The sequence below is a fragment of the Magallana gigas genome, chromosome 3 (genome assembly GCF_963853765.1).
Source record: "Magallana gigas chromosome 3, xbMagGiga1.1, whole genome shotgun sequence".
NCBI classification, from domain to species: Eukaryota; Metazoa; Mollusca; class Bivalvia; order Ostreida; family Ostreidae; genus Magallana; species Magallana gigas.
In genome coordinates, this window is record NC_088855.1 from 42,127,827 (window position 1) to 42,152,184 (window position 24,358).

At 34.8% G+C, this 24,358-nt stretch overlaps 3 protein-coding genes across 9 annotated transcripts; 1 reads left to right on the forward strand and 2 right to left on the reverse strand.

Moving 5' to 3' along the window:
• The first annotated feature begins 1,415 nt into the window (after positions 1-1,415).
• LOC105334497 (zinc metalloproteinase nas-13) lies at positions 1,416-8,083 on the forward strand. Of its 2 annotated transcripts, none has more exons than XM_011437976.4 (12): positions 1,416-1,507; positions 2,841-2,901; positions 3,121-3,223; positions 3,771-3,868; positions 4,365-4,485; positions 4,716-4,782; positions 5,023-5,226; positions 5,486-5,612; positions 6,309-6,491; positions 6,821-6,937; positions 7,245-7,376; positions 7,582-8,083. In XM_011437976.4, the coding sequence occupies exons 1-12, from the start codon at positions 1,466-1,468 to the stop codon at positions 7,692-7,694; spliced, it is 1,368 nt and encodes a 455-aa protein (XP_011436278.3). In that variant the 5' UTR covers positions 1,416-1,465; the 3' UTR covers positions 7,695-8,083. The 2 variants fall into 2 exon arrangements, with proteins under 2 accessions (XP_011436278.3, XP_065935906.1); XM_066079834.1 differs by having other exon boundaries at positions 3,121-3,214.
• Positions 8,084-8,214: 131 nt separating this feature from the next.
• On the reverse strand, positions 8,215-10,312 carry LOC105334482 (protein starmaker). Its single transcript, XM_011437959.4, has 4 exons — positions 10,036-10,312; positions 9,693-9,858; positions 9,488-9,556; positions 8,215-9,398 (listed from the first exon to the last, which is right to left on the reverse strand). Exons 1-4 carry the CDS (start codon positions 10,270-10,272, stop codon positions 8,329-8,331), a joined length of 1,542 nt encoding a protein of 513 aa, XP_011436261.3. The 5' UTR covers positions 10,273-10,312; the 3' UTR covers positions 8,215-8,328.
• A 3,002-nt stretch (positions 10,313-13,314) lies between these two features.
• LOC105334481 (uncharacterized) lies at positions 13,315-23,714 on the reverse strand. 6 transcript variants are annotated; one of them, XM_034443440.2, is made up of 4 exons: positions 23,618-23,714; positions 17,773-18,122; positions 17,100-17,126; positions 13,315-16,107 (listed from the first exon to the last, which is right to left on the reverse strand). In XM_034443440.2, the coding sequence occupies exons 2-4, from the start codon at positions 18,056-18,058 to the stop codon at positions 15,056-15,058; spliced, it is 1,365 nt and encodes a 454-aa protein (XP_034299331.2). In that variant the 5' UTR covers positions 18,059-18,122; positions 23,618-23,714; the 3' UTR covers positions 13,315-15,055. The 6 variants fall into 6 exon arrangements, with proteins under 6 accessions (XP_034299331.2, XP_011436259.3, XP_034299333.2 ...); XM_011437957.4 differs by lacking the exon at positions 23,618-23,714 and adding an exon at positions 23,396-23,554; XM_034443442.2 differs by lacking the exon at positions 23,618-23,714 and adding an exon at positions 22,072-22,096.
• Between the last annotated feature and the right edge of the window lie 644 nt (positions 23,715-24,358).

Sequence of the window (24,358 nt, forward strand, 5' to 3'; positions counted from 1 at the left end):
ACATTTTGAAAAAAGTACAACAATAGAATATTTTTTTTTTCTATTTTAATTTTTGTATAATAGATTATCATTGTTTATTTAGCTTCGACACTTATTAAGGTTAATCATCAGAGAATGCGTATGTAAATTAAAAAGAAAATAAACAACAACAAAGATTCATTGACAGAAGCCGATGTTATTTCTTATTGCGTGTTTTATTTCCATATATGGAAGTTAGCTCGTCCTTGTCGTGAGGGTAGACGATAACTTTGTCTAATGAGGTCAGACTCTTCCCGGGGAAAACAAGGTCATTGCACAAAATTATCAGACTTGTTTACTTTCTTAATTAGGACACTATGGCTACTTAAAATCAATCCATAAACTAATGATGATCGTAATATATAAATTGAAATCACGTGTATACCAAAGCGTTTATTGCAGTTGATTTTTTTTTTCAAATGAACTAAATAGATAAATGAATATTTTCTTTTCATGTTAAATAAATTATCTTTGCTCGAAAACATACGTAGTTCATCAAGAGATGCTCTAGTGCTTTTCCTTCCAAAATAAAAACGCACTTTAATTTTCATAATTTCGAGGAGCGCTGAAATCGGTAAAATACAATAATCTCCTTGCTATACTTTTATATTTCTGAAGGGGGAGGGGGGGGGGGGGGGGGGTAAGCATTCCAATCCAGTATCCACTGATAGACAGGACTAATCATTGAAAGACAATACATGATCAAAATGTGCAACTACACTCTTAAATACTAACAATTTTTTTAAAATCTGTAGATTCAATGAAACAGATTTGTTCATTGCACATATATATTTTCAATGATATTTCCAAAGATGGCAAGGACATAGAAACCGCTGAAAAAGTAATTCTTTTGCCCGGTTACAGTTGCATTTTTATTTAAATATGCAGCAAAGTTTATTCAAATATTTTTGCGCGCCCTTTCACAATATATGTATATTCTGAAATTTTTTTTTACATAAGATTTACTGTAATACGTTTTTTTTCTCTGTCTATTTTTCTCCAAAACAGAAAAAGAAGACCGTATAAGATACATGTATATTTTGACAGCTACTGGTTGATAAGTGTAAAATAGGGATGCTGTAAGAAATAAGGATGGATTTCCCCGCATCCAGGATATGGTGAACATTTTGTTTGTATCTGACCTTACATCGTGTCACGTAGTACAGGATGAGCCAAAAATATGCTACCTCAACTCATTAGAAGTCAGCGTTTATTCTTAAGTTAAAATTAATTTAATTATGATTTTTACGGTACAATACACACATAAGGTCTATGGAATTTTAAAATATTTAAAGATTTTACTTTGAATAAGAAAATATCCTTAATCAAGTACATGATTATCTGCAGCTAAATAGGACATACTTTTGACATCGTCTGTATGCATACATATAAATATGACATGATTCTTAATGTTGTGATTGTTTGAAAATTGACATCCTTTTTCAACATGGATAAATTCACTGTGTCATTCTTATTTCTTTGTGTGCAGGTAAAATTGAATACGAATATGTGTGGTTTGGAAAAAACTTACTTTGTTTGATATGTCCACCACTAATTCTAAAGTATATAGTAATGGTTATCTTAAAATCATGTCACCTATTTGTGCCAACTTCTCAACTTAAATTCTATAAATATACAAAATGATCAAATGATTTGAGTTGCTCACAAAATATTTTCAATTTAATTTAGTTGAAAATGTTAAATGTAGATAAAAATGACAATAATGCTCAGATATTAGTATATTTTTAAAATAATAATTTTTATGGGTTTTTTCCGGACTACCGGTACATGTATTATTTTAAGTTAAAAAACTTATTTTTTTTATTAAGCTTTCCGAACTAACTTTTTTGTATTGTAAGCACCAACTCGAATTTTTAGATTCTAATTTGTGCTTAATTTGTGCATGCATGAGATTGGGATTTTTAATTTATTTATGTTTTTTTTTTGTTTAATTTTTTCCTTTTTATCTTGATTTTGATTAATTGTTGATTTTTTTTTTACCAACCGATAATGATTTTGTTCAAAGGATTTTTTTCTTTTATTACTACCACTTCTAACATTGAAGGACGACAACTATTGGAGGTCAATGGACTTTCTGTTCGTGTTTGATGTTTCCAGTTTTATTATGGAATGTGTCTAAATTAAGAAATCCTGTGTTATTCTTTTTAATTCACCATTCGCTCCATATACGGTTATCAGATTCTTACGCGAATCTCAAAGTCCTGAAGTAGTGGAAAATTTACAAACCTGGCATCAAAACAAAAACTTCGTACTTCAATTGGTGGTTTATCAAATCTTATTTTACTTAATAAAAAGACATTTACGTGGCTATATGAAAAGTTGTGTCCTAATAAATTTGATTCATATAAATTCAGTAAATATTCGATTATTAGATTTTGTTATTACATTGTTCTATAACAAATACATTGCAGCAAATCCCTCCAAAGGACAGGGTGATGCCTAGCATATTTATCTTTTCTCTTGTTTCATGAGACACACTTGAGACAGTGCCCCTCTATTTCGTTAATGAAAGAATCATGATTTGGTTTATCATTCCGTAAATCTTTCATTGTCATTGTTTGGTAAATAATGATCATAATATTCATGTCTCAAATCTTCATTTTATTGTTCAACGTACACTCTGTATAGTACGTCAATGTGTTACAGCGATCCGGAATATCTACACATGCATATACATGTGTAGTGAGTTCGAACAGGGTTAATGCGGAAAATACGAACGTCAGAATGAACCGCTGCGTTATTGATTAGTGACAATTTTTTTTTATAATATTTGATAATTTAGATGTAATTCTATTTTTCAGGTACTTCGTCACGCGACAGCGTCGCCAATAGATACACTGATAACAAACGCAGCCGTAGAGAGTGAGTACAATTCCCATTAATTTAGAAAACTATAATAAGAATCAACTTTGATAAAGCAACAGCAAAAACAACAGCATAATCTTTTAAAAATATAAACGATAAATAATTTGTTTCTATTAACGACAACACAATCTAAATATGAACGATAGATACTGTAGATTGTACGAACAATATCTTAAGAAGAAACCTTGTATGTTCACCGTTATTATTTGTTTCCAGCGACGGATTTTGACATCGTGGCAAACACCAGCACAAAGACACTCCGTGTGGAGCTGGACATTCTGGTGGAACTAGAGGACTATGTGGAGACAAGGTTGGCTCTGTAAGCATCACCAGCAGGATACCACCTTAATGTCTTACCCTTATGCCTCACCTCAGTGTCTTACCTTAATGTCTTACCTTAGAGTCTTAACTTAGTTCTTACCTTAATGTCCTACCTTAACGTTTACCCAAGTGTCTTACCTAAATGTCCTACCTTAATGTCTTTTCTGAGTGTCTTGCCTAAATGTCCTACCTTAATGTCTTTCCTTAGTGTCCCACTTTAATGTCTTACCTTAATGTCTTACCTAATTGTCTAACCTTTGTGTCTTACCTAAATGTCCTACCTTATTGTCTTACCTTAGTGTCTTACCTAAACGTCTTACCTTAGTATCTTACCTTAGAGTCTTACCTTAGTTCTTACCTTAATGTCGTACCTTAATGCCTTACCTTCATGTCTTACCTTAATTTCTTACATAAATGTCTAACTTAATGTTTTACCTTAATCAATCTTGATAGGGAAACTTTCCTATCAGATTGTATAGACTTTTACTCTTTCGACTGTTTTTACTTCACTTTATTAAACACTTTTCTTCTTTTTTTTGTCGTAGGATTTTAGAAGGACGTAGAAAGAAGAGGAAAGCAACTCGTAATACAAATAAACGATGGCCAAACAAAGAGGTCCCCTATATCATAACCGACGATTTTAGTAAGTTCATTGTCTTTTACAAAAATTTAGATGAGGTGAGAATCAAAAGTTTTGATTGAACGAGTTTGTAACCATCGGTCTCATTTTTCATAGTTATTGACCCAATCTGCTTAAATCTGACCATAAGCGTCAAACACAATTTAAATCATTAGAAATCTAAGAATAAGCTCAAAAATAGCGAAAAGTTAACTATGAACTTTAAATTTATTCAAGGCAAAAAAATGGGTTTTCTTAGTTAATAAAAGGAAAAGCGTAGCTTACTTTGCAATTGGTGAAATACAAAACCCTTATCTTTAAGTCGTATTTATTCAAAACCAGTCTAAATTAGCCAAAAACCACAAATTTCTATAGTCTGCATGTATTTCTGTGTATGAAATGGTTATTTTTATTTTAAATCATTGTGCTTTGCAATTCATTATTGGACTCAAATTTCATCACAACTTTTCTGTGAAAGAATTTTAAAAATCTACTCTCTCTCTCTCTCTTTTCACTACAGGTCCCGCAGACAAGGTAGAGATAAAAGCCGCCGCAGACGAGTGGAACAAATACACGTGTCTGAACGTTAGGGAAGCAACAAAGGCAGACGTCAACAGAGTCCGGCTCCAAAACGGAAAAGGGTAAATCCATTTCATCAATTACAAACGTAATCCATTTCATCAATTACACACTCACACTACCAATATATATGAAATAACACCAGTTTGTATTTGAATTCTTATGTTCTCCAGAGTGCTCCATTTTTTTGTAAGACTTTAATTAATTTTTTTGGTATTTTATTCTTTTTTGGCTTAGTAGTTATTGATTTTATATTTTGTCAAAAATATAACAAGCTATTTTTCTTCAAAAGGTGTTCTTCGTATATTGGAATGGTTAAAGGTGAACAGGAATTGAATCTAGGAAGAAACTGTCGAGTGGTAAGACGTTCAAAATATCAATTTTGAAAACTCTTGGCTTATTTTAAACACATATAATTTACTATTATACCATTAGAAATATATTGATAATGCTATTGTGTTTTCGCAAACCTAAAAGAGGAAAAAAAATAACTTCATTAGTGAAGATATATGTCTACAGACAACCCTGAATAAAAAACATATACTAGTATCAAGTAAGAATCGTATAGGTTATATACTTTTTACTTATCTTTATCGCAGAAAAGAGTAATTGTCCACGAACTGGGTCACGCCATCGGGTTTCAGCACGAACAATCCAGACCTGACCGGGACGCATATGTGGAAATTGTCCGTGAGAACATCCCGGAAGCCCTATCCTACAACTTTGATCGACTACCTCATACCAAAGTCAACGATTACAACGTGGAGTATGATTACAGGAGCATTATGCACTACAGTGCTAAGGTCAGTGTAATCCTTTCATGCACTACAGCGCTAAGGTTAGTGAAATTCCTTAATGCACTACAGTGCTAAGGTTAATGTAATTCCTTCATTATAAATCATATTTTTCAACCTTAAGAAAAATGGGTTTGTTGTTAGATATTGTAATTCGTTCCTTAATTTTTTAAAATCAAATTATATTCAGTCTTTAGAGTCACATTTTCAGTGTCACTGAATAGTTCCTTTAATGATAGTAGTCAAATTGTTACGTTTATCCCAACAGGCTTTTTCCACCAATGGGATGATAACGGTAAGGACCAAGGACCCCGAGTACCAAAATGTCATCGGTAACGCCCTTGGGCTCAGCTTCAAGGACATTAAACTGGCCAACCTGATGTACAGCTGTAACGGTAGGTGTTTCATATATAGCAGTTTTTAATTATTGCAAATTGAGTACAATCCAAATATCTGCAATAGCGCAAAGTGCTTTGCGTTATTTATATTTATTATACTTTCGTGTTAAATACTGAAATCTGATTGGTTTAAACGCAGTTGGTAATCTGTTCTATTACCCATGGCGTTGGCAACACACTTGGCAACGGGTAACACAACGAATTGTTACATGCGCGTTAATCATGCGCGTACGGTTTGCCGTAGAATTCACTTCATTTCTATATAAAAGCAGATTTTTAGAATTAAGACATTCAGTATAATAAAATAAATAGTGCCTGTTTGGGGGAGGGGGGGGGGGGGGGTAACTGTTGAAATTGACACCCCTCGAAAACCATTGTCAACCTCCGCTTCGCGTCGGTTGACAATGGTTGTCTCGGATTGTATTGTAAAATCGTAATTTAATGGCAAGGAAATAATATTTTTTTCTAGTGGGTAATATATATGTATTTAAACTTTGACAATTTCAAAATTTAAAATTTGGAATATAATTATAGTAAAGTGGTAAACTGTAAGAAATATTCTTGTACGTTTATTAATTAAGTAGCAAGAAGAAATAAACAAACAAAAGCCCGTATTTTTCTTAAATTTTTCATTTGTATCATACCAAAGTTAACAACGTGCTTTGATTAGCTGTTTGTTTTTATTTTTTATAGACCAGTGTGAAGCTGTACAGTGCCCCGGTGGGGGGTTCCAGGCCAAGGATTGTAAGTGTTACTGCGCGTCTGAGGACCCGAACAACCCCCTCGGGGAGTGTGATGACAAAGATGTCGTCACCAACAAACCACGCCCCACCACCACCAAGAAAACGGGCTCCTCCACCGAGTCCCCTGTAACTAGTAGGTGTCTTCCTGATGATACTCACTATCCCCATGCTAAGGGTCATGTTTCGCAGTTTTTGATTCAGAACAGTCCAGAGAGCTTTCTAACTTTTATATAAAATCAAACTTTACTCTCTCTCTCTTAACTGGTTTGTTTTTCTGAATCAACATCGTGTTACAGAAAGATTTTTATTGCTTTCTGGTTGCGTTTTAGAGTATGAGTGTTGCTTTTTAAATTGCTATATCAAATTTTATTCAAATGGTGGAAATAGGTACGATATTCCAGCACAAACATAACAAGGATACATTAGATATTTATATTATATATTAAGTCTTCATTGTCACAGATAACTGCCAGAACGGACACAACTACTGCGATTTCTGGGCCAACAGGGGGCACTGTGACTCCTCCCCCGGGTTCATGAACCTGTACTGTAAGAGTTCTTGTGGCCGATGTACAGCGGGTAAGCTGGGTCTCTTCATTCCTGGCAAAAAATGTTAATTTTTCAGATCTATACTCCTTACCTGCGAATTTACGTTCTCGCATAAATGTTTCCTTCAAATATACATGTACGTACCAATAATAAAGATACTTACACCTATTGATCGATATATTCAACAAGATCAAATATGTGTTAATGAAAACACATTTTTTTTAATATGTAAACTTCTTGGATTATTCCTAAAGTAAAAGTAACCCTCTAAGTGTTTTTACGACTTTCCGTAATCGAACTGGTATGGTAATCACGTGTTCTACTGTTGTTGATACAGAGGCTGAGGTTTGTGAGGATGTGGGACAACACTGCAATTTCTGGAAGGCACAGGGTTACTGCACCATGAACATGATGCCCTACATGCAGAGAAACTGTCGGCGCACCTGCGGCTTCTGCACGCTGGATGAAAGTTAGTCATTTTAATTTTACACGAAACACTAGAATCTTTTTGAATTTTACACGAAACACTAGAATTCAACGTTACATTCAACATTCGGGATGCCGCGATTGAAGCAACACTGACCATTGGTTTCCGATGGTTCTCATACTTTGTATCTTTTTATAAACTTTCAGGTAGTTTTGATTGGTTAGTAATTAGTTGTTATTAATTGCAGGCAATGGAGAAGGGTTTGGAGCCTTTAGAAGTTCTGCCACCGACATCACAGCAAAAACGGCTTTCGTATTCATTCTGAGTATGGTACAAATTCTTATTGCTGGAATCTTTTAATCTAATAATTCAATCAACGAAAGAAGACTGAAAACTGCCTTGAGGTTGAACTTGCAAAACCTTTAAGTGATCAAAAACTAAAGTTTCCCATTGAAGTTGTTCAACATTGGAAAATCTTTGTAAAGAACCACCTTCTATCTTGCAGCCGAAGTCAGTTCTTAAGGACGTTGAATTGTCTACTTGCAATCACGTATTGCAGGTTTGACCATTCAGAGAATATCGGTTTTTTTTATTGTTATGTGTGCAAATGATCTCCCGGTGACAGAGTTTGCTACAGAATGACTCAATGAGTTTTAATATACCCAAAGCGCTCCGAGAAGCTCGATTTACGTCAGAAAGCTTTGTGGTATTCGCTAGCTGTGATTGTTTCAAAAATATGCTATTTATTTTAGATATTTTCTAAATACTTTCTTAAAACATAGATTTATACACATAGAGTTTGTTTCAATAAAAAAGAATTATATTTACATCTTATTACGTTGTTCTTTCTGATACCCAAATGTACACAAAACTGAAAATCTCCAATAATATTTTTTTATTGATAATATAGATATATGATAACAATTATTTACAGAAGTATAACAAAACAAATAAATTAATCTAGTGTTTTGAGACAGTGTAACAAGTACAGGATTTATCGTCTTTTTGGGACCAAATTTGCCTTCTTCGTGTCATCGTCTTTTGAATCATCTATTTCCCGTGAATCATCTTGATAATCTTCCTCTGATTCGCTGTCAATTTCATCGGTTTCCATAGAAACTAGGCGTTTTTCTTTCTTGTCTTCTTTGGAGGATTTACTTTCAATAGAGTCTTCGTACTCTTCGGAATCTTTGTATTCCTCCGAGTCTGCGTATTTGTGTTCTGTTGAATATTCGTATTCTTCAGAGTCTTTATATTCGTGCTCTGTTGAATCCTCGTATTCGTGCTCTGAATCCTCGTATTCGTGCTCTGTTGAATCCTCGTATTCCTGCTCTGTTGAATCCTCGTATCCGTGCTCTGTTGAATCTTCGTATTCTTCTGAATCTTCGTATTCGTGTTCCAGAGATCTCTCTGTAGAACTGGACTTTCCTCCTTTAGTGAATGGATGGCCTCTAGCTTCCTTTGATTCATCTTCGTGTTCGTGTGAATCGCTCTCAAATTCACGAGAGTCTCCTTCAATTTCAGATTCATGTGAGTTTTCTTTCACTTCGACTGAGTGAGAGTTCTTTTCCACCTCGTGTGAGTTTTGTCCTATTTCATGTGACTGCATTTCATCTTCATATGAGTTGTCTTTCGCTTCATGTGAATTTTCTTCTTTTTCATGTGAATCCACTTCAGCTTCATGTGAGTTCCATTCCACTTCATGTGAGTTTTCTCCTATTTCATGTGAATCAATGTCATGCGAATTTCCTTCATCTTCGTGAGATGTTTCTCCCCTTTCTCGTGAATCCACCTCCCCGGACCCCGGTAAATGGACTCTGTGTTCATTACTTCCATGTGAATCTATGTCTTCGTGCATTTCGCTGTCGTCATAGAAGCTATCATCATATTCTTCGTATGATTCATGAGAATCAATTTGATTGGAGGATTTTTTGAATTCTGCTGAGGCGTCATCAGATTCATCTGACCCTACGTACGCCGTGGTTGCATGGATCTTCTGGTGCCTGGTATTTTGTTGTCTCTTGGGCTTCATGGGATGTTGCTTGATTGGAGTGTGTTGGGGTTCTGCGGAATACATTTGCCATTAGTTTTTGAGAAAATGTTGATAGTAGGTTTATGTCAAAAAAATGAAAAATAGAGAAAGTTATACTCACGAAAGTGTCTCCTTTCAAACACCCAGGCATCCGTGGTTTGGAACTCCCTGAAGCTTACGGTACCATCGCCTACGGGGAAAGAGAAATCAGTAACTAGGTTATAATCATTCTTGATGAAACTTCTATTCACATTTCTTTATTATTCTGTTGTTTGAGTAAACGTTGAATGTTTATCCATTTCAGACGATGAAGCATTACTATTTACCATTTTTGTCAGCGGCGCGGAATGCAACTTTTACGTGAAGATCACGTGGGCTGTGTCCTAAGGTTCGCGCAAACTCATTGAGAGAAATCTGGTTGTCTTCATTGACGTCGTAGAACGACAGAGTTCTAGGTAGCGGTGTGATGTGAACGTTTACATCTGTATTTGTCTGTAAAATATTAATTATATCATATATATATACTAATGCAAAATCAAACATGGAGGTGTTCTATAGGTTTTCTTGCATAGACACCAAAATGAAACCAGATATTGACAACAAAATTTAGATATCTAGAGTATGTACGAAATGTAGTTAAGACAAAATTCTGAAGAATTGAGAAATTACCAGCATTTTCAGCGACTGTTCCCCTGTGTATGCGTTGGTACAAACATGTCTGAGAATAAATCCACAGGTAAAATCGGAATCAAATCCGGTATATCTACGGCACACTCTCGGAGTCACCACGTGGCAGTGTCCAGAAATCAGTTCTCTCAGAGACATCTTTAAATCCCATTTCGAAGCTGATGCCACAAGAATTTGTAACAGAATAGTTAAAGACAATTTCAGTAGTTTTGGGAGCATGGTTTGAGGCTTCAATTAAAGAGTGATGAGGGGTTTATGGGGATATATTTATATAGATGGACCGTCTGCCTGCGGGCTACAGACGTTATGCAATAGTCGTGGTTGTGATTGCAATGCCGGACTCCGACACTATCAATTTGCCTTTTGTTAAACATAGTTCTGCTGACAGTTATATGTAACAGGAATGTCCAGTAACTCATTCTGACGTGTCACATAATCAGGCCCAATATGTCAAAACATTAGGACCAATAATGAATGTGCTTATGATGCATGTATTGTTGTAACATACAGAGAGAGTGAGAGATAGAGACAGAGATAGTAACAAAAAATATTCCTGGTTTTCTAACAGAAATGTCATTGCATATATTTGCGTATTCATGCGTTATTTGATTGGTGTTTATTCATAAATAAATTGCAAAGAGTCTTTTAATGAGTAGAACAGCGCGGAAAAAATTAGTTGAGTCATTTGATTTAGATAGGAGAGGATTCGACACGGATTCTATGTTTGGGTTTCAATCAACTTTTGTGTAAAATTGTTTCATGCAATGACCACAATCAACCAGGATGAAGAGTTCCCGGCTTCTGTCCGAGGCCGTACAATAGAATCACGGTGTTTGTTCTCTAACGGGCCTATATACAATCCGTGGTAAGATCATCACGAGGTATTCGAACATTCAATGTCAGTTTTGATTACTATTTTTAAACATTTGATTTTAAGTTGCAAATCAGTTTGCCTTATCTTTCCTTGACAAAATGTTCACTTCTATCGATATATCCTTTCCGATATATTTCATTTCATTAAATAAGATATACAACATGACTGCTTTAATAATCGGAAAGGACAGATATCTAGTTAGTAGACGCAAAGTATTTGCTTCTAGATTTGAATTGGTATTTGACCCAAACAAATGCCACCGATCCGCAGCATTTGAAATATTAATGACTTAATACATCCTTTCATTGAATTTCACATATCATTGTTCCATGGGACTGCAATTTAGTTTTTTCTTATGAAAATATTGGATGACAACGCCCGCAAATTACTTGTGATGAAAGACACCATTTGCTGAATAAAATTTGAATATTGGTATGACGTAGAACATGACAGGTGATTTGTAGACAATTAGGGACGGTACGCGTGTTTTCACACCTTGATACACAGGTAGATGACCGAGCTGGCCCCTGTCCAGTCCAGAGACAGGTTTTCTTGATCTTATAATAAACCTACAATTTAACTGATTGCTACCAAACTACGTTGAGAAATGTTAAAAACAAGTGAAAAGCTGTTAATGTGACGGCAAACCCGGTTTTCTTTTAAGTGAACTGTAACTATAACCATTTGTCAACCCTGAATTGATTAACAATACCTATCAAGAGAAATAGTGTACCCTTTATGCAATATTTTGCGAGAAAATGACTTAGTTCAACAGCTGGTATTTTTCATTAATTATCAAAATTTAAAATCCAAGTATAGTAATATGCACATTTCTGATATACGTCCAATTGATCTGCAAAACACCTGCAAAACATCCTATCTTGAAAACTGAATGAGGAGTTATGTGTACATGCGTACCCTTTTGGCAGCCGCCCGCCCGCCATTTTCACCTTTTCACTCAAACGGAATATATCTTGATATAAATTTTCTTTTATTTTACTGATAAAAACGCTATTTGTCTAGAACTGTTGTTATGTCGTATTGATGTTGATAACTTTTCATAGGACAACACAAATATATGCCCGACAGAAGGATTATCGATACTACAGTTTTGTTAACTTTCTCATCAAATGCATTTTCATATTTCTAAAGTAAAAAAAAAATCACGAATGTTTATTAGATGCTAGAACAATAACTGTAGCATTTTAAAAATTCTAAAACCTCAAGCTCCCTTTTTTGTAGTGCTCAGTCTAGTAGGCCCTGCGTCTGTTATAAAATTCTTGCAAAGGAATCTTCATCTAAATAAATTAAATAACACATTTTTATATCCGTTTAATAATCTGTATCAATTATATCATTTTCATAAAGGCAACTGAAAATTTGTTGATGGTGTTCGGCATCATGATAACGAGCTTGTTATCAACTTCTCATACTACAAAATGCGAACATTTCAAAGTTAGAAAATTGGCTAATAAGACCGTCTTTCAACAATACTGTCATTATAATCACTGTTTGATTGAACAAACTAAACTGTCTTAACTTATAATCAACATTACAAGACGATCAAAAGAAAGGAAAAGTCCCGAAAACAGTTCCGCTGACTGTGGTAAAAGGGAGGTACATAATATACAGTTATCAGGCACGTAGCATCAAAAGGGAGCGGCCCCCCCACCCCCACCCGGCTTATTCTCGCAACAAACATTTTTCTTAAATTTACATTTAGAAAATTGAATTTTGAAGGAGCCCCCCTCCTCCCCAGTTTTATTTATTTATATTTTGGGGGTTTTGTTGTTGTTGATTTTTTAGCAAAAGAGAAATCAAAAGGGCAAATTATCATAGTTAACATTACAATGGAAATCCCCCCCCCCTACAGATTAGGATTTAATCATGGTTTGTCCTGGTTTTCCGATGTCTGCCCTCTTTCAAAAACGATGCTAATTGGTTGGTTATGCAACACAAGATAACATCATAGCTTATGCATGCAATGTGCCAGACCAGGACCAGGAATATCCAAAAAGTCTAGTGTGGCGTCCCTGACTTTATTTAAACTCACCAGAATAAATGGGGTTTGTCCTTTTTGCTATATGCAACCTGAGTATCAAGTATGATCCTGCAACCTTACACTGTTACTTGTTGCTTACAAAGTGTGGACGGACACACCGCATCATATCAATAAACTGGCGTATGTATATGGAAACATCTCTTCTAACATAATAAGCTATTCTGTTCTCGATAAAAAATACTTCTTACACAAAGGAACATTTCTCTTATTAAACAGACCGACTGTGTCTGTACAAAGAAGAAAAGAATCATCGAAATATTCAATCACCCCAAACTATATATATCCAAAAGTAACATCAGTTTTCCATGAAGTAATCACAAAATGATTGTTTTCAACTTATTTATTTCAAAATATATTAATAGGCATTTACTTATGTACACATATTAAGTCTGCTTCTTAAAAAAAATTCTATATCTAATAAAATCACACAATCATGCTGTTTATAAAACATCACAAAATTACACAGGGAAAAAAGCACCAGGCCATGGGAGGAAAGGGGGGATGTTGTAAAGGGACATAATTCAATAAAATTAGGGCATGTAGACTAAAACACAGAGGTAATCAAATGGATTCTTACATAAAAAAAATTAAAATAATGTACATCTGGATCACGATCTAATCTGTATATGCCACTTTTAATCAGCGAAAATCACAACATGTTAATACACAATATAAGTGTGAGCAGACTGTTAACAGGCAAAATTTTATATGCATGTGACTTTGCATCAACTTGAAGCTGGAATGGACTCTTATAATATGGAAGACAAAGAATTATGATGCGTAGACAAAGTGATGATACTGAATCCCAAGTACACCCAATTATCGCTCATATACTACCACTGAACACTAATAGCAAAATGAATTGGAAGAGTTATGGCACTTTTCTTATAGCAAATTACAGATGCAATCAAATAGTGTGGTCTATTTCTTAAAAAATACAATCTTATCACTGACCAATAGTCAGAAATGCCCAAAAGTATATAAAAGCTTATAATATTGAAAAAATAAATAAATTGTATGATGTCTTTAGAAGACATTTCAGCAGAGATAATGGCATTGGTCACTTGAAATCAACTCTGAACCAAAAATTCTTTTTTTTTCTCAAAATAGTCTACACATGTATTTTGAAATCATCTGAATAGTATTATCTATACATGAAAAAAATATTACATCTTCAATATTAAAAAAATAATTCAACATGAATTTTCAGAGAAGCAGGAGGAATATGTTTAATTGGTGAAAGCAGGGAAAGGATCAGGTGCTAGTTGGACAATATCTCCATTATTTTTATGAAAATTTTTAAGTCAATATATACAGTATGCTCTATGGGAACTTAATCAAACTAACTGTCAAATGTTTAAACCACATGTTGTAGTTTCTACATAGATTGCATTTTAAGAAAATATGGAGAGAAACTTGTGATATTAAAACCCTCACGAGTATTAAGGCTGAAACAAACAACATTTGAGTATGGTCATAACAAAATAAAGTGATAACATATTTGAACAACACCACTGCTGAAAAAAGCAATGAATAAACTCAATCACCAAGTCCCATCATATCTATAGACCTCAAAATGTGTCAATGAGCAACCACTTCACTAAAAGATATGTCTAATATTCTATAATAAGTAAAAAAAAAAAAAAAGAAAGAAAAAACTGTTCCCTAGACAATAAGAACAAAAGAAGTGTTATATGCATGATGCATAAAGCAATGCTTCGTCCGTGACTAATGTGTTTATCGTAAACAGCACATCTAAAAATGTGTGCAAGACTAGCTGAAGTTTTTGATAAAAGGCTAATAAATTCACCAGTACGTTAGTAAGTAAACACTGAGTTGGGAAAATATTAAAAAAACAAAATCGCAGTAACAAAAAATAAAGTATCATTGAAAAATCCTTATTGAAAAGAGTGACTTGTTGAATATTTATAATATACATATACATCTTAATCCACAATACACTACACATGTATAACAAAATGCAGACATAAAAACTCTCCTAGTCTTCAAAAACCTATCCAGCTAAAACGAACATTAGAGAAGATATGTACAGCAATATTGACCAATCAAGCCAACTCTTGCTTAGCAAGGGCAAGTTCATCGCTGTCAATCACCACTCGAAGCTTGATCTGGCGCACCGCCAAATCCTCCAGAATGTCGTTGGTGACCAGAATAGATTCAAACACTCTCAGCAGACTACCGTCCTCTAGGTTGACGCAGACATCAGTCACTTGTTTAGGAGTCATACATATATTGCACACCATCAGGGAGTTTTCCATGTCCACACGTAGAACAAGAGTTCCACGCTCCTGTTCAAAGTACTTGATGATGGACATGTTCATCGCACTAGTTAGGGATTTGTAGAACCTCTCCACCAACTTCTTGAACGTTGGCCCTCGATGTCTCCACATAAGGCAATGCTCCACAGGTTTCTCTGTCTGTAGTGACAAATTTAAGTTTTCTCTCTTTTTCCTTTGATCATTGTTTAGATTATTCTCTGTGTGGTTGCCCAGATTTTCCTTATCATTAGTATCACACTGATCCAACCTATCACCATTACAGTTGATGGAATTCTTCCTGTTCTGCATGCTTTCTAAACTTCCAATCTTGTTGAAAACATGGCTGTCCTTTAACACATTAATGGCCTCTGTGGATAAAGTGTACGAAATGAAACTAGTTCTACTGCTTGACCTTATGATGGTTGGACCCTCATGACGCAGATTCTTCAAGAGTTCGTTCCCTTTGAGTGGTTTAACAGGAGAAGGGGACCTTGTTATCACATTCTTTACTTCGTACTTCAGCTTTCGCTTGGCCGGAGGTTTCTTTTTGGTTTTGGACCTTCGACAGAAGCACCAGCAAGAGGACATTTCCTCGTCACTTTCATCGTAAGCGTACTCCTTTATCCTCCTTCCCGCCGAGGACCACTCCTCCCCAATCATTGTCATGTTCTCATATGACTTGTGGGCCCTGCGAGGAGTGAGGACTGGAGCTGTCCCCTCTTTCTTCCTCCTCTCCTTCTCTGGGGTATCCCCCGTCTTCTCGTCCAGGTCATCCCCCTCCTCCCAGCTGGGAAACACCCCAAAGATTCTGTCCACCTCAACATTGATGGTCACTTGTCCTACAAAAGAGTTTTTACAGGGATGAGTGAATGAACACCTTTGCTTTCTTAATTTGCTTCAAAATGACATCAGATAATTATTACCTATAAATCAAATGTAAAAGCATTACCAGTAATATTAACCCAAAGTAATGTGCAAATCAATTAATCATAGTTTAAAAGCACATTAATATGCAAATCTTTTCAGCGTTAATTTACCTGAGGGTTTGCTACATATTTGTTTATATAAAACTAATATGTGAACAAATGAAATTGAAATATGTTGCAATTATAAATACAGAAGCAATGCATTTTTGTGGTACATTAGTTCAAGTGTATTGGTCTAATGACATGATGAGATTGTCAAGTTTATAGGACATGACTTTTCTCAGGCTCTGTTCCTCAGTGACAACCCAATATTAATAAACTAGTACAGATGTACTGTACATGTACAATCACAGTTTCTAAATGTTACAATTACACTGATTGAACAACTTCAGGCTTCCTTTACATGCTATAGTTATCATAGCCATTAACCTTGGACAAATCATTAAGGATTATGTCCAACTCAATCATTGTCTAACTGTCAATAATCACGATGTAAACATGGCTTACAATCCAGGATGTCACAATAACGAAAACAGACAGATTAATGAAGGGTCATCCTGACTGTAATTACTGGCTATGTCTGGCTGTTCAACTCATTAGGTATTAATTGTAAATATTTGTATGCTTCAACAAACAGGGCAAGTATGGAAACCAGTGTCAGATCATTCAAAAGGCCACTATAAGTTCAAAATACCAACTGCCAGCACAAATCAAACAAAATCTTACTAAAAATTCAATATTTTTTTATTCTTTTGTATAATATTTCCTCTTTCCTCTAATACTGTGTATCTAAACACCTTTGTATTTTCTTAGGGCTATTCCACCTTAAAGCTTTCAAGCTTTTTCAAAATAATAAAATGGCTGGATATTGTGGTGGCTTTAAAAAGTTCTGTATAGACTATTACCTTTGTATCTGTCCTTGCCAAGGTACCCTGAAAAGAAACATGTGCAGAATCAATTAACATGGCAGCATTGTAGATCCAATATTGAGTACACAGTCTGTCAGTCTCCTTTATGTGGAGATGACACGATAAATTAAAAGTAAGCAAGTCTGATGGAGGCATTTTATTACTGTTTTGTCACAATTTTTTAACAGACTATGTGTAAATGAAAACCTTTGTAAGGGAAGAGATTTCACTTTGTGAAATAAGGGCATTTCCAAGCTATCCATAATTGGTATCATGACACACAACGTAAAAAAAAAATATGAGAAACACATTGATTTAGTGATGTGTCTTATTCATATATTTGATTGATGCTTTATTCTAATATCATATTTCTAATTGTGAGGAAATTTCCTAATACATCGTATACAGTGAAATAATTTACTGGTAAATCAATAAAGGCCAACTTTTGTGGATTTCTAAATTTTTACAGATAGGTTTGAAGAGAAAGCAATTTTGTGGATTCCCAAATATTGAATAAAAATAATTTTTCTAGGTGATGGTTACCTATAAAATCTGCACAACCTGAGCCACCAAAATAAAAAATCATTTCATGGTACTGATTAACCATAAAGTTCTATTTCTAAACTTCAGTTAAAAAGAAAGGCAAAATCAAACTGAAGGCAACAGTTACCTGAGCCATAGATGGGTTTGATCCTAGAATTCTCATCTAGGGAGCTAGCGAGGGAAAGCTGGCCGGACTGTCGCAGGGCGTTGATAAACAGTGCCACCGCGGAGCTTCCCGTTCCCTCCACCAGCTGTAACAGGGCCGTGTTCCGCTGCGCCTTGTTCTTGCCGTTCTCGATCTTTTCCTTCTCCACTTGGTGCAGGACTCCATGTTGGATCAGGTAGTCGTAGATGGCCTCTGCATCCAGGGATTCGATCAGCTCCTCTCGCTCCGACAGAGAAATTCTCTGCATGTTACATGCGGGTTACAAGGGGGATTCTCAGCCAGTAAACCCACTGCTGGCATCCTGTGTTACACTGAAAAACAACAGAAAGCCTCAGCATACATATGATACTGTAAATTGACTTAAACTCATGACAACTTCATTTTGCAATTTGGGATTTGATGGCAACGAGAATTTATTTTAGACAATCAGGTCATGAACCTTGCAATACCGGTAATTGTATTTTGCAACAGGTGAATAAAAGTTGGTTTTCAATACACTCTCAGACCCTAAACGACATTGATGAAGTCTCCTAGATAAATATAAGGGTACTCAGATAATAAAAATAGGGTAGGAGGTTTTGAAATATTTCATGATATGGAGTTGTAGAATATCATTAAAGAACTACTGGTGCTAAACATCTAACAAAATAAAATACCTTTTCGCCATAAATTGTCCTACAACCACTTCAAATACAGACACTGTGTCCATGTATACCCACACTTCAATATCCCACCCCATGAATTACCACATGTAGGTTGTACACGTATGATCTCCTGTGACTATGAGCATATATTCAGGAGAGAGAGATTCACAAATATCAACATTCAACAAATGGTATTTCAACATCATAAGCAGCCATTTAAATCTATATCCTGATGACCCGTGTTAAAAAACTTTGTTCTATATATGAACATGTATTTAAATGAACGAATTGCCTTATTTTCATTTAATATCTCAAGGGATTACTAGAATCTAACATTTACTTACCAAACACAGGATTAAATTACAGCTCGTAAAAGTGACCCATTAAGTCCTTAAATTTTAAAGATATAACATTAAAGTAAATGACATAACAATGCCGGAATCAAATGTTTGAAAGAGAATTGCCCAAACCTGCAGGTTAACTGATTTCAATTGAGTACATGGCTCATTTAATCTTGTACAAATATTGACATTATCACGTGAATGTTGTTGTCTGTTTGCAAAGCCATTTTGACTTGATATAGCTTTGATATTAAAGTGAAATCAAACAAGAAACAAGTGCCAGAGTAACAGTTTTACAAAACCAGCCATGCAGATGCCATTTTTTCCCCCATCAAACACATCACAAAAATGTACTCATAATTTCAGGTTGCAGATAACAATTCTTTATTAATATGAGTTCACACAGAAAAACATACAGGTCTGAACAGAAGATGTCAGAATTTTATCCTGGTTTTATCTAATCCAAACATCCCCGAATTGTGTAAGCTAACAGCAAGGTGTTGCCAATCTTAGTAACTTGAGCGCAGTCTACCCCCAGTAGACCACGGAAAAACCTAAATTCAATCAACCATTGCCAGAAATAATGACTCACTTTTATCTATCAATATTGGGTGTTGCGAAAATAATCTTTGTCCAGAAATTTAGTTTTAATTTGATTTTTATTACAGAAATATATTTTAGTAGTTCTTTTATCGCCAAAATGTTATTTAGGCGTAAACTGTTAACATTCTACATGAAGTTGCAAAACTCATTTTGTCTAAAAATTTAAATCTTTAAAATTACAACAATTTTTCTGCACTATCAATACAAATTTAATTGAATAAGAATATGAAGCCAGTTAACTCTTTCAAATCTCCACTTTTTTTTTTTACATGGCATGGCTATTATAACTTACATTCTCTAACACTGGAAAGTTCTACATGCAACAACCATTTTTACATTTGTAGCATGAGAATACTGGTACTTCAAGATGAATCCTGTTTTCATTGGAAAACAGAGTAACATGATGACAAAAAAGCTTCAAACATGAACATGATGAATATGTTATGACAACCTTACTCACATACCAAGGTGGTAAAGGCACTCAGAGCCGAGGAACTGGGAGAAAAAAAAACTCCAATCATACCAGTACCCCACTCTGACAGACTCACTACACACTCCACCGACTCAAATCTGTGATTCTTCCACTGATAAATATTAATATTTGACAGAAACTTATCAACAGATCATTTGCAATGCTCATTTATCAAGCAGAGTATGTCGGACCACCATCAATTTTCGGATCCATCATTCATTTGTCGATACAGCCAACACATAACAGCTTGCAAAAGGATGCACATTCCAGGATTTTCTCAGTTTCTCCTGGCCAGGGCACTTGGAGGGAATGTTTTCTATGACTTATGATAGTAATTTTTCATGTCAAGGTTTAAGGAGATGAAAGTAGTTTAAATTGTGCCCCATTTCCATGTTTACATGCATTACCGAGCAAATAGGAGTTGGAAGAATGGTAACTCCAGAGGAGCATTCACAGGGAAAAGAACCTTGCAGATCATCTTCAAAGCTTAAGACATACTGACCTAATTTCAACCAAGTTCAACTCAAAGATGGTAAAACTATATCTAAAAACACAACACAGTTCAAAGCTCCGAAACCTTAGAAGTCCTGGTTTTGTACACAAAGGTATCCTAGAAAGATAATATACACAGTTTGTATACAATGCGGTGATTAAGCCATCAATTTAAATCTTTCATTATGACAATTTGACAATGCTCTTGGCAAGGGCACATGAGATTAAAGCAGGTGTCAACATGAAATATACAAATACACATAAATGTCAGAAATCTAAACCACACTCATATCAAAGGACAAATTACTCACGGATTGATAATGCTCCATTTTATCTTTCAAATAAACATATTGTAAACCAGTGCTTTTAGACACTGTGTGCCGTATACATTATACTCATGAAAATGATTCCTATAAAATCAGAAACATAATCATACAATATGAATTAGATGAGAGTACTGTTACATCAATTTGTAGTGTCAATTTTGAAAATATTTTACACAGTTTAGAGATCATGACTTCTCAGCATTTCTGCAGTGTGTTTCAAATCATTTTAAACAAAATTCCTGACATTTAACAAATTGTGGTGCAAGATAAAGCACCATAACCATCGGAACGGCAAACATTTGGTATGCATCACTTCCACTATTACACAGAAACAGGCACCAGGACTTCTGACAGTGGGGGGAATACATTTTCCTTGAAATACCATCCCCCCATTATCTCTGTGCACAAGAATAATAGGACCTGCATCAGATAAAGGGCTGACAGCAGGAGGATGAAATGTACAGCATGGTTATAACCTGCCGCCAGATGAACAACATGCTACTGGGGCTGCATGTAACTACATTGTATAATCAATACCCAATACCTTTGAGATCACAAATAATTTCAGGGTTCACAAACTTATCAGTACACTAGAATTTACCAGATCCTCTTCTGCAGATGAAAAAGTTCTCCCCCTCCTGCCCATGTAACTGAACTGAAGCATTACCCCCTGGAGTCAGGAACAGATGATATCAACCATTGAAGTTCCAACTTCCAACAAGCTGGCTAGCTATAGCTTAATTTTAAGACAGAGACCTTGATAGATGTGGGCCTATGCTTATGCATTAATTAGCTGTTGTTAAAGTTTGTGTCCTTCTATAGCTACTACTTGTAAGCATTATTCAAAACATGTGTCAAGCTATCAATACACAGAACACATTCTTGCCTTGCAGTAATTTGGTCTGACTGGATATCAGTCTGTAACTCCAGAAAGCTGTTTATCCTGGATTAACTTGGTTTATCAAGTCACAATTGCATTTACAAGTACCTGTTTCTCTGTAATCGCTTCTTATCTTTAATACTTCCTCATAAAGAGGATTAACAAATCTTAGTAAATGAAAGAAGATAATGAATGTATCATTCAATTCATTCATAATTTTCTTAATAGCTTTTATAGAGAGATTCAATTTAAAGTCTTTTACATTGAAAATTAAGCGAGTACTTTTGATCCACAATTCTTCATTAATCAAATGCAACCTTAATCCACATACACATTGTCAGTATTAAGATATTCAGCTCTGCAGCTTCTACTTACCCTGTGTTACTAGCAAGATCCTCCCTTAACAATGTTCTATGAACAGGTTTGCATGACAATTTCTGGGCTTTCTGCTGCTAAATGCAGAATTCAGAGCCATTAAGAAGACATGTAACAAAATCAATACCTAGCGCTAACTCCAGATACAGTGCCTGACATTCACGTAAACAACTGTGATTTCAAACACCGAATATCATCTCCATCTATACCACACCGGCTGAGAACCAATTCCTTGAAATATTGATAAGGCATTACATAACACAATCCAGAAAAAAAAAAGATTCCAGATCTTGTTTTTTTTTTCTTCTTCAGGCATCTGCATCAACAAGAAGACATGTTTACTAATATCAATATTTACATGAAATAAGCACTTCCTAAGTTTCTTCTTGGAATTTATAGGCAACATTAACTTTACACACAATAAAAGTGATGAACTGACAGTCTGTCTGTGAATGTACTCTCTCTCTCTCTCTCTCTCTCTCTCTCTCTCTCTCTCTCTCTCTCTCTCTCTCTCTCTCTCTCTCTCTCTCAAAATAATTATCTTGGCAATTTCAATTTATATTTCAGGGTTTTTAGTGAAAGTTGACATTTTCAGTGGCCTTGCACAGACAATAAAAAGATTGGTCTAATTTTGTTAGTTTGAAAAGCCTTCATTACAATTTGAACCGATCATTCCATAATATATCAGTATGTATGTTGCAGGCAGTGGGAAGAAAAAAAACTTTTGTCTGGTTAATTTCAGCAAGACTTGGCAAATGCTTTAAACAAGGCTATGTGCTGTCAATGTACAACGTTTAATTAGAGGCTTTTTGTAGTGATTTTTGCCGTTCTTCGATAAAGCAACATTGAATATATTAGGCTAGACTTAGTTTGATTATGGCAAACACTTATTGTTGCCTTGTTTATAGCCACATCAATCTTTCAATCAAAATAACTTTTGGAGAGGGTTTCCAGAAGTAAATTAAGTTGATATAATTCTGGTTTAAAAAGATTTACAATCAAAGACTTCATTAATTTATGACTTAATCAAAAAACACAGACTTTGTATTGCTAATAATACTTTTTCCTATCTTCTTTGTATATATTGTATATTTATCCCTATTTACTATTTATCTACTACTTATCTATTCATTTATAAAATGTACCTCTGACTTTTGAACTGTATATAATGATTGACCTCATGTACCATTTTATGGTTTGAGCGAATAAACTGAATTGAAATTGAATTGCTTGCTTCATTTAAAGGCAATTAACAAAAACACAACAGACTGAAGAAGAAACCAATATCCAAAAGATGTGTCTGAGTAATCTTGCCTCTACCCATCATCCTATGGCTATAAAATTGACATAATTATGCACGATGGACAGGGTGTTAAATCGAGAGATCAAATATCATGCATGTAAACAGGGTAACGTGACCGACAGAACATTATTTATAAATGCATACTTACTTAAATTAAAACAAACTTGGTGATTTCCCCGGCTGTACATTACATATCGGCACTTGGAAGTTATTTGGATCAACCACCTAACGTTATGGACTAATGTTACTGAGTCAGTGTCGCAGTTAAATCGATACCGGTGCATTGGATTATTTCATTTTGAAAAGGCCTTTGAGGAAGGTTTGATTTGTTGACGCAGTTTATAAATTGATCTGTATTTCTAATTCTTACCTCTCAAATAGCCTTTTTCGTCATCACGATCATATGTTTACAGGTATCTTGTTCACACAGATAATTTTGTATCAAGGAGTATGATTGGCTAAAAAATTATTTTAGCTAAGTTGTACACCATCGTATTCGTGTATGATTAAAAACCCTTGGGGAAAGGTGCTCCTGACATTTAGCCATCATTGTCATAAATCACAAATGTTCCCATTATTCGTGTTCATATATAGAAAACAAATATAGGCAAATGTTCCTCCTTGAATAGAGTAACCATTTAATTTAAACTACCAGTAAAAGTATTTTGCTTGGCCCATATTTTTTTAAAGATACAATAAATAAATGAATTTGCTTCTTGGTTCAAAATCAATTTTTACATTTTTCACTGAATTACACCTTTACCATAAAATACCCAACACTGAATTTCTACTAGATCTTTGAAAAACTTTATATAGTTTTGTTAACGTTTTCCTTCGGGGTTTATCTATCAAACTCCACCCCGTCACCACAATCTTTAGTTGTATATTTGTACTGGAAATGTGAAATTGAAACACTGACTAGGGTGAATATGACAGTAAAGTACTAACAAGGCCTATACAGATAAAAATGAATGGACACAATAATGTGTATTATTAACCCTTTGCTTTTCTTTCTGAGGTAAATACCATTTTCATTTGGATACCATGGTATCAACGCATAGTTTTCAATGCAATTCCAATACATGTAATTATCATAGCAATCCTCAAGGCA

Bases quoted from the DNA above. Each gene is read 5' to 3' on its own strand.
- LOC105334481 (XM_034443440.2), bottom strand. From the start codon at position 18,058: ATGCAGAGAATTTCTCTGTCGGAGCGAGAGGAGCTGATCGAATCCCTG. The intron at 17,127-17,772 runs GTAACTGTTGCC...GTTTCTTTTCAG, and splicing joins CAAACCCATCTATGGCTCAG to GGTACCTTGGCAAGGACAGA. The intron at 16,108-17,099 runs GTAATAGTCTAT...ACTCTTTTGTAG, and splicing joins TGGCAAGGACAGATACAAAG to GACAAGTGACCATCAATGTT.
- LOC105334497 (XM_011437976.4), top strand. From the start codon at position 1,466: ATGGATAAATTCACTGTGTCATTCTTATTTCTTTGTGTGCAG. The intron at 3,224-3,770 runs GTAAGCATCACC...TTTTTGTCGTAG, and splicing joins GTGGAGACAAGGTTGGCTCT to GATTTTAGAAGGACGTAGAA. The intron at 5,613-6,308 runs GTAGGTGTTTCA...TATTTTTTATAG, and splicing joins CCTGATGTACAGCTGTAACG to ACCAGTGTGAAGCTGTACAG.
- LOC105334482 (XM_011437959.4), bottom strand. From the start codon at position 10,272: ATGCTCCCAAAACTACTGAAATTGTCTTTAACTATTCTGTTACAAATT. The intron at 9,859-10,035 runs GTAATTTCTCAA...AATATTTTACAG, and splicing joins AACAGTCGCTGAAAATGCTG to ACAAATACAGATGTAAACGT. The intron at 9,399-9,487 runs GTGAGTATAACT...TGTATTCCGCAG, and splicing joins GTTTGAAAGGAGACACTTTC to AACCCCAACACACTCCAATC.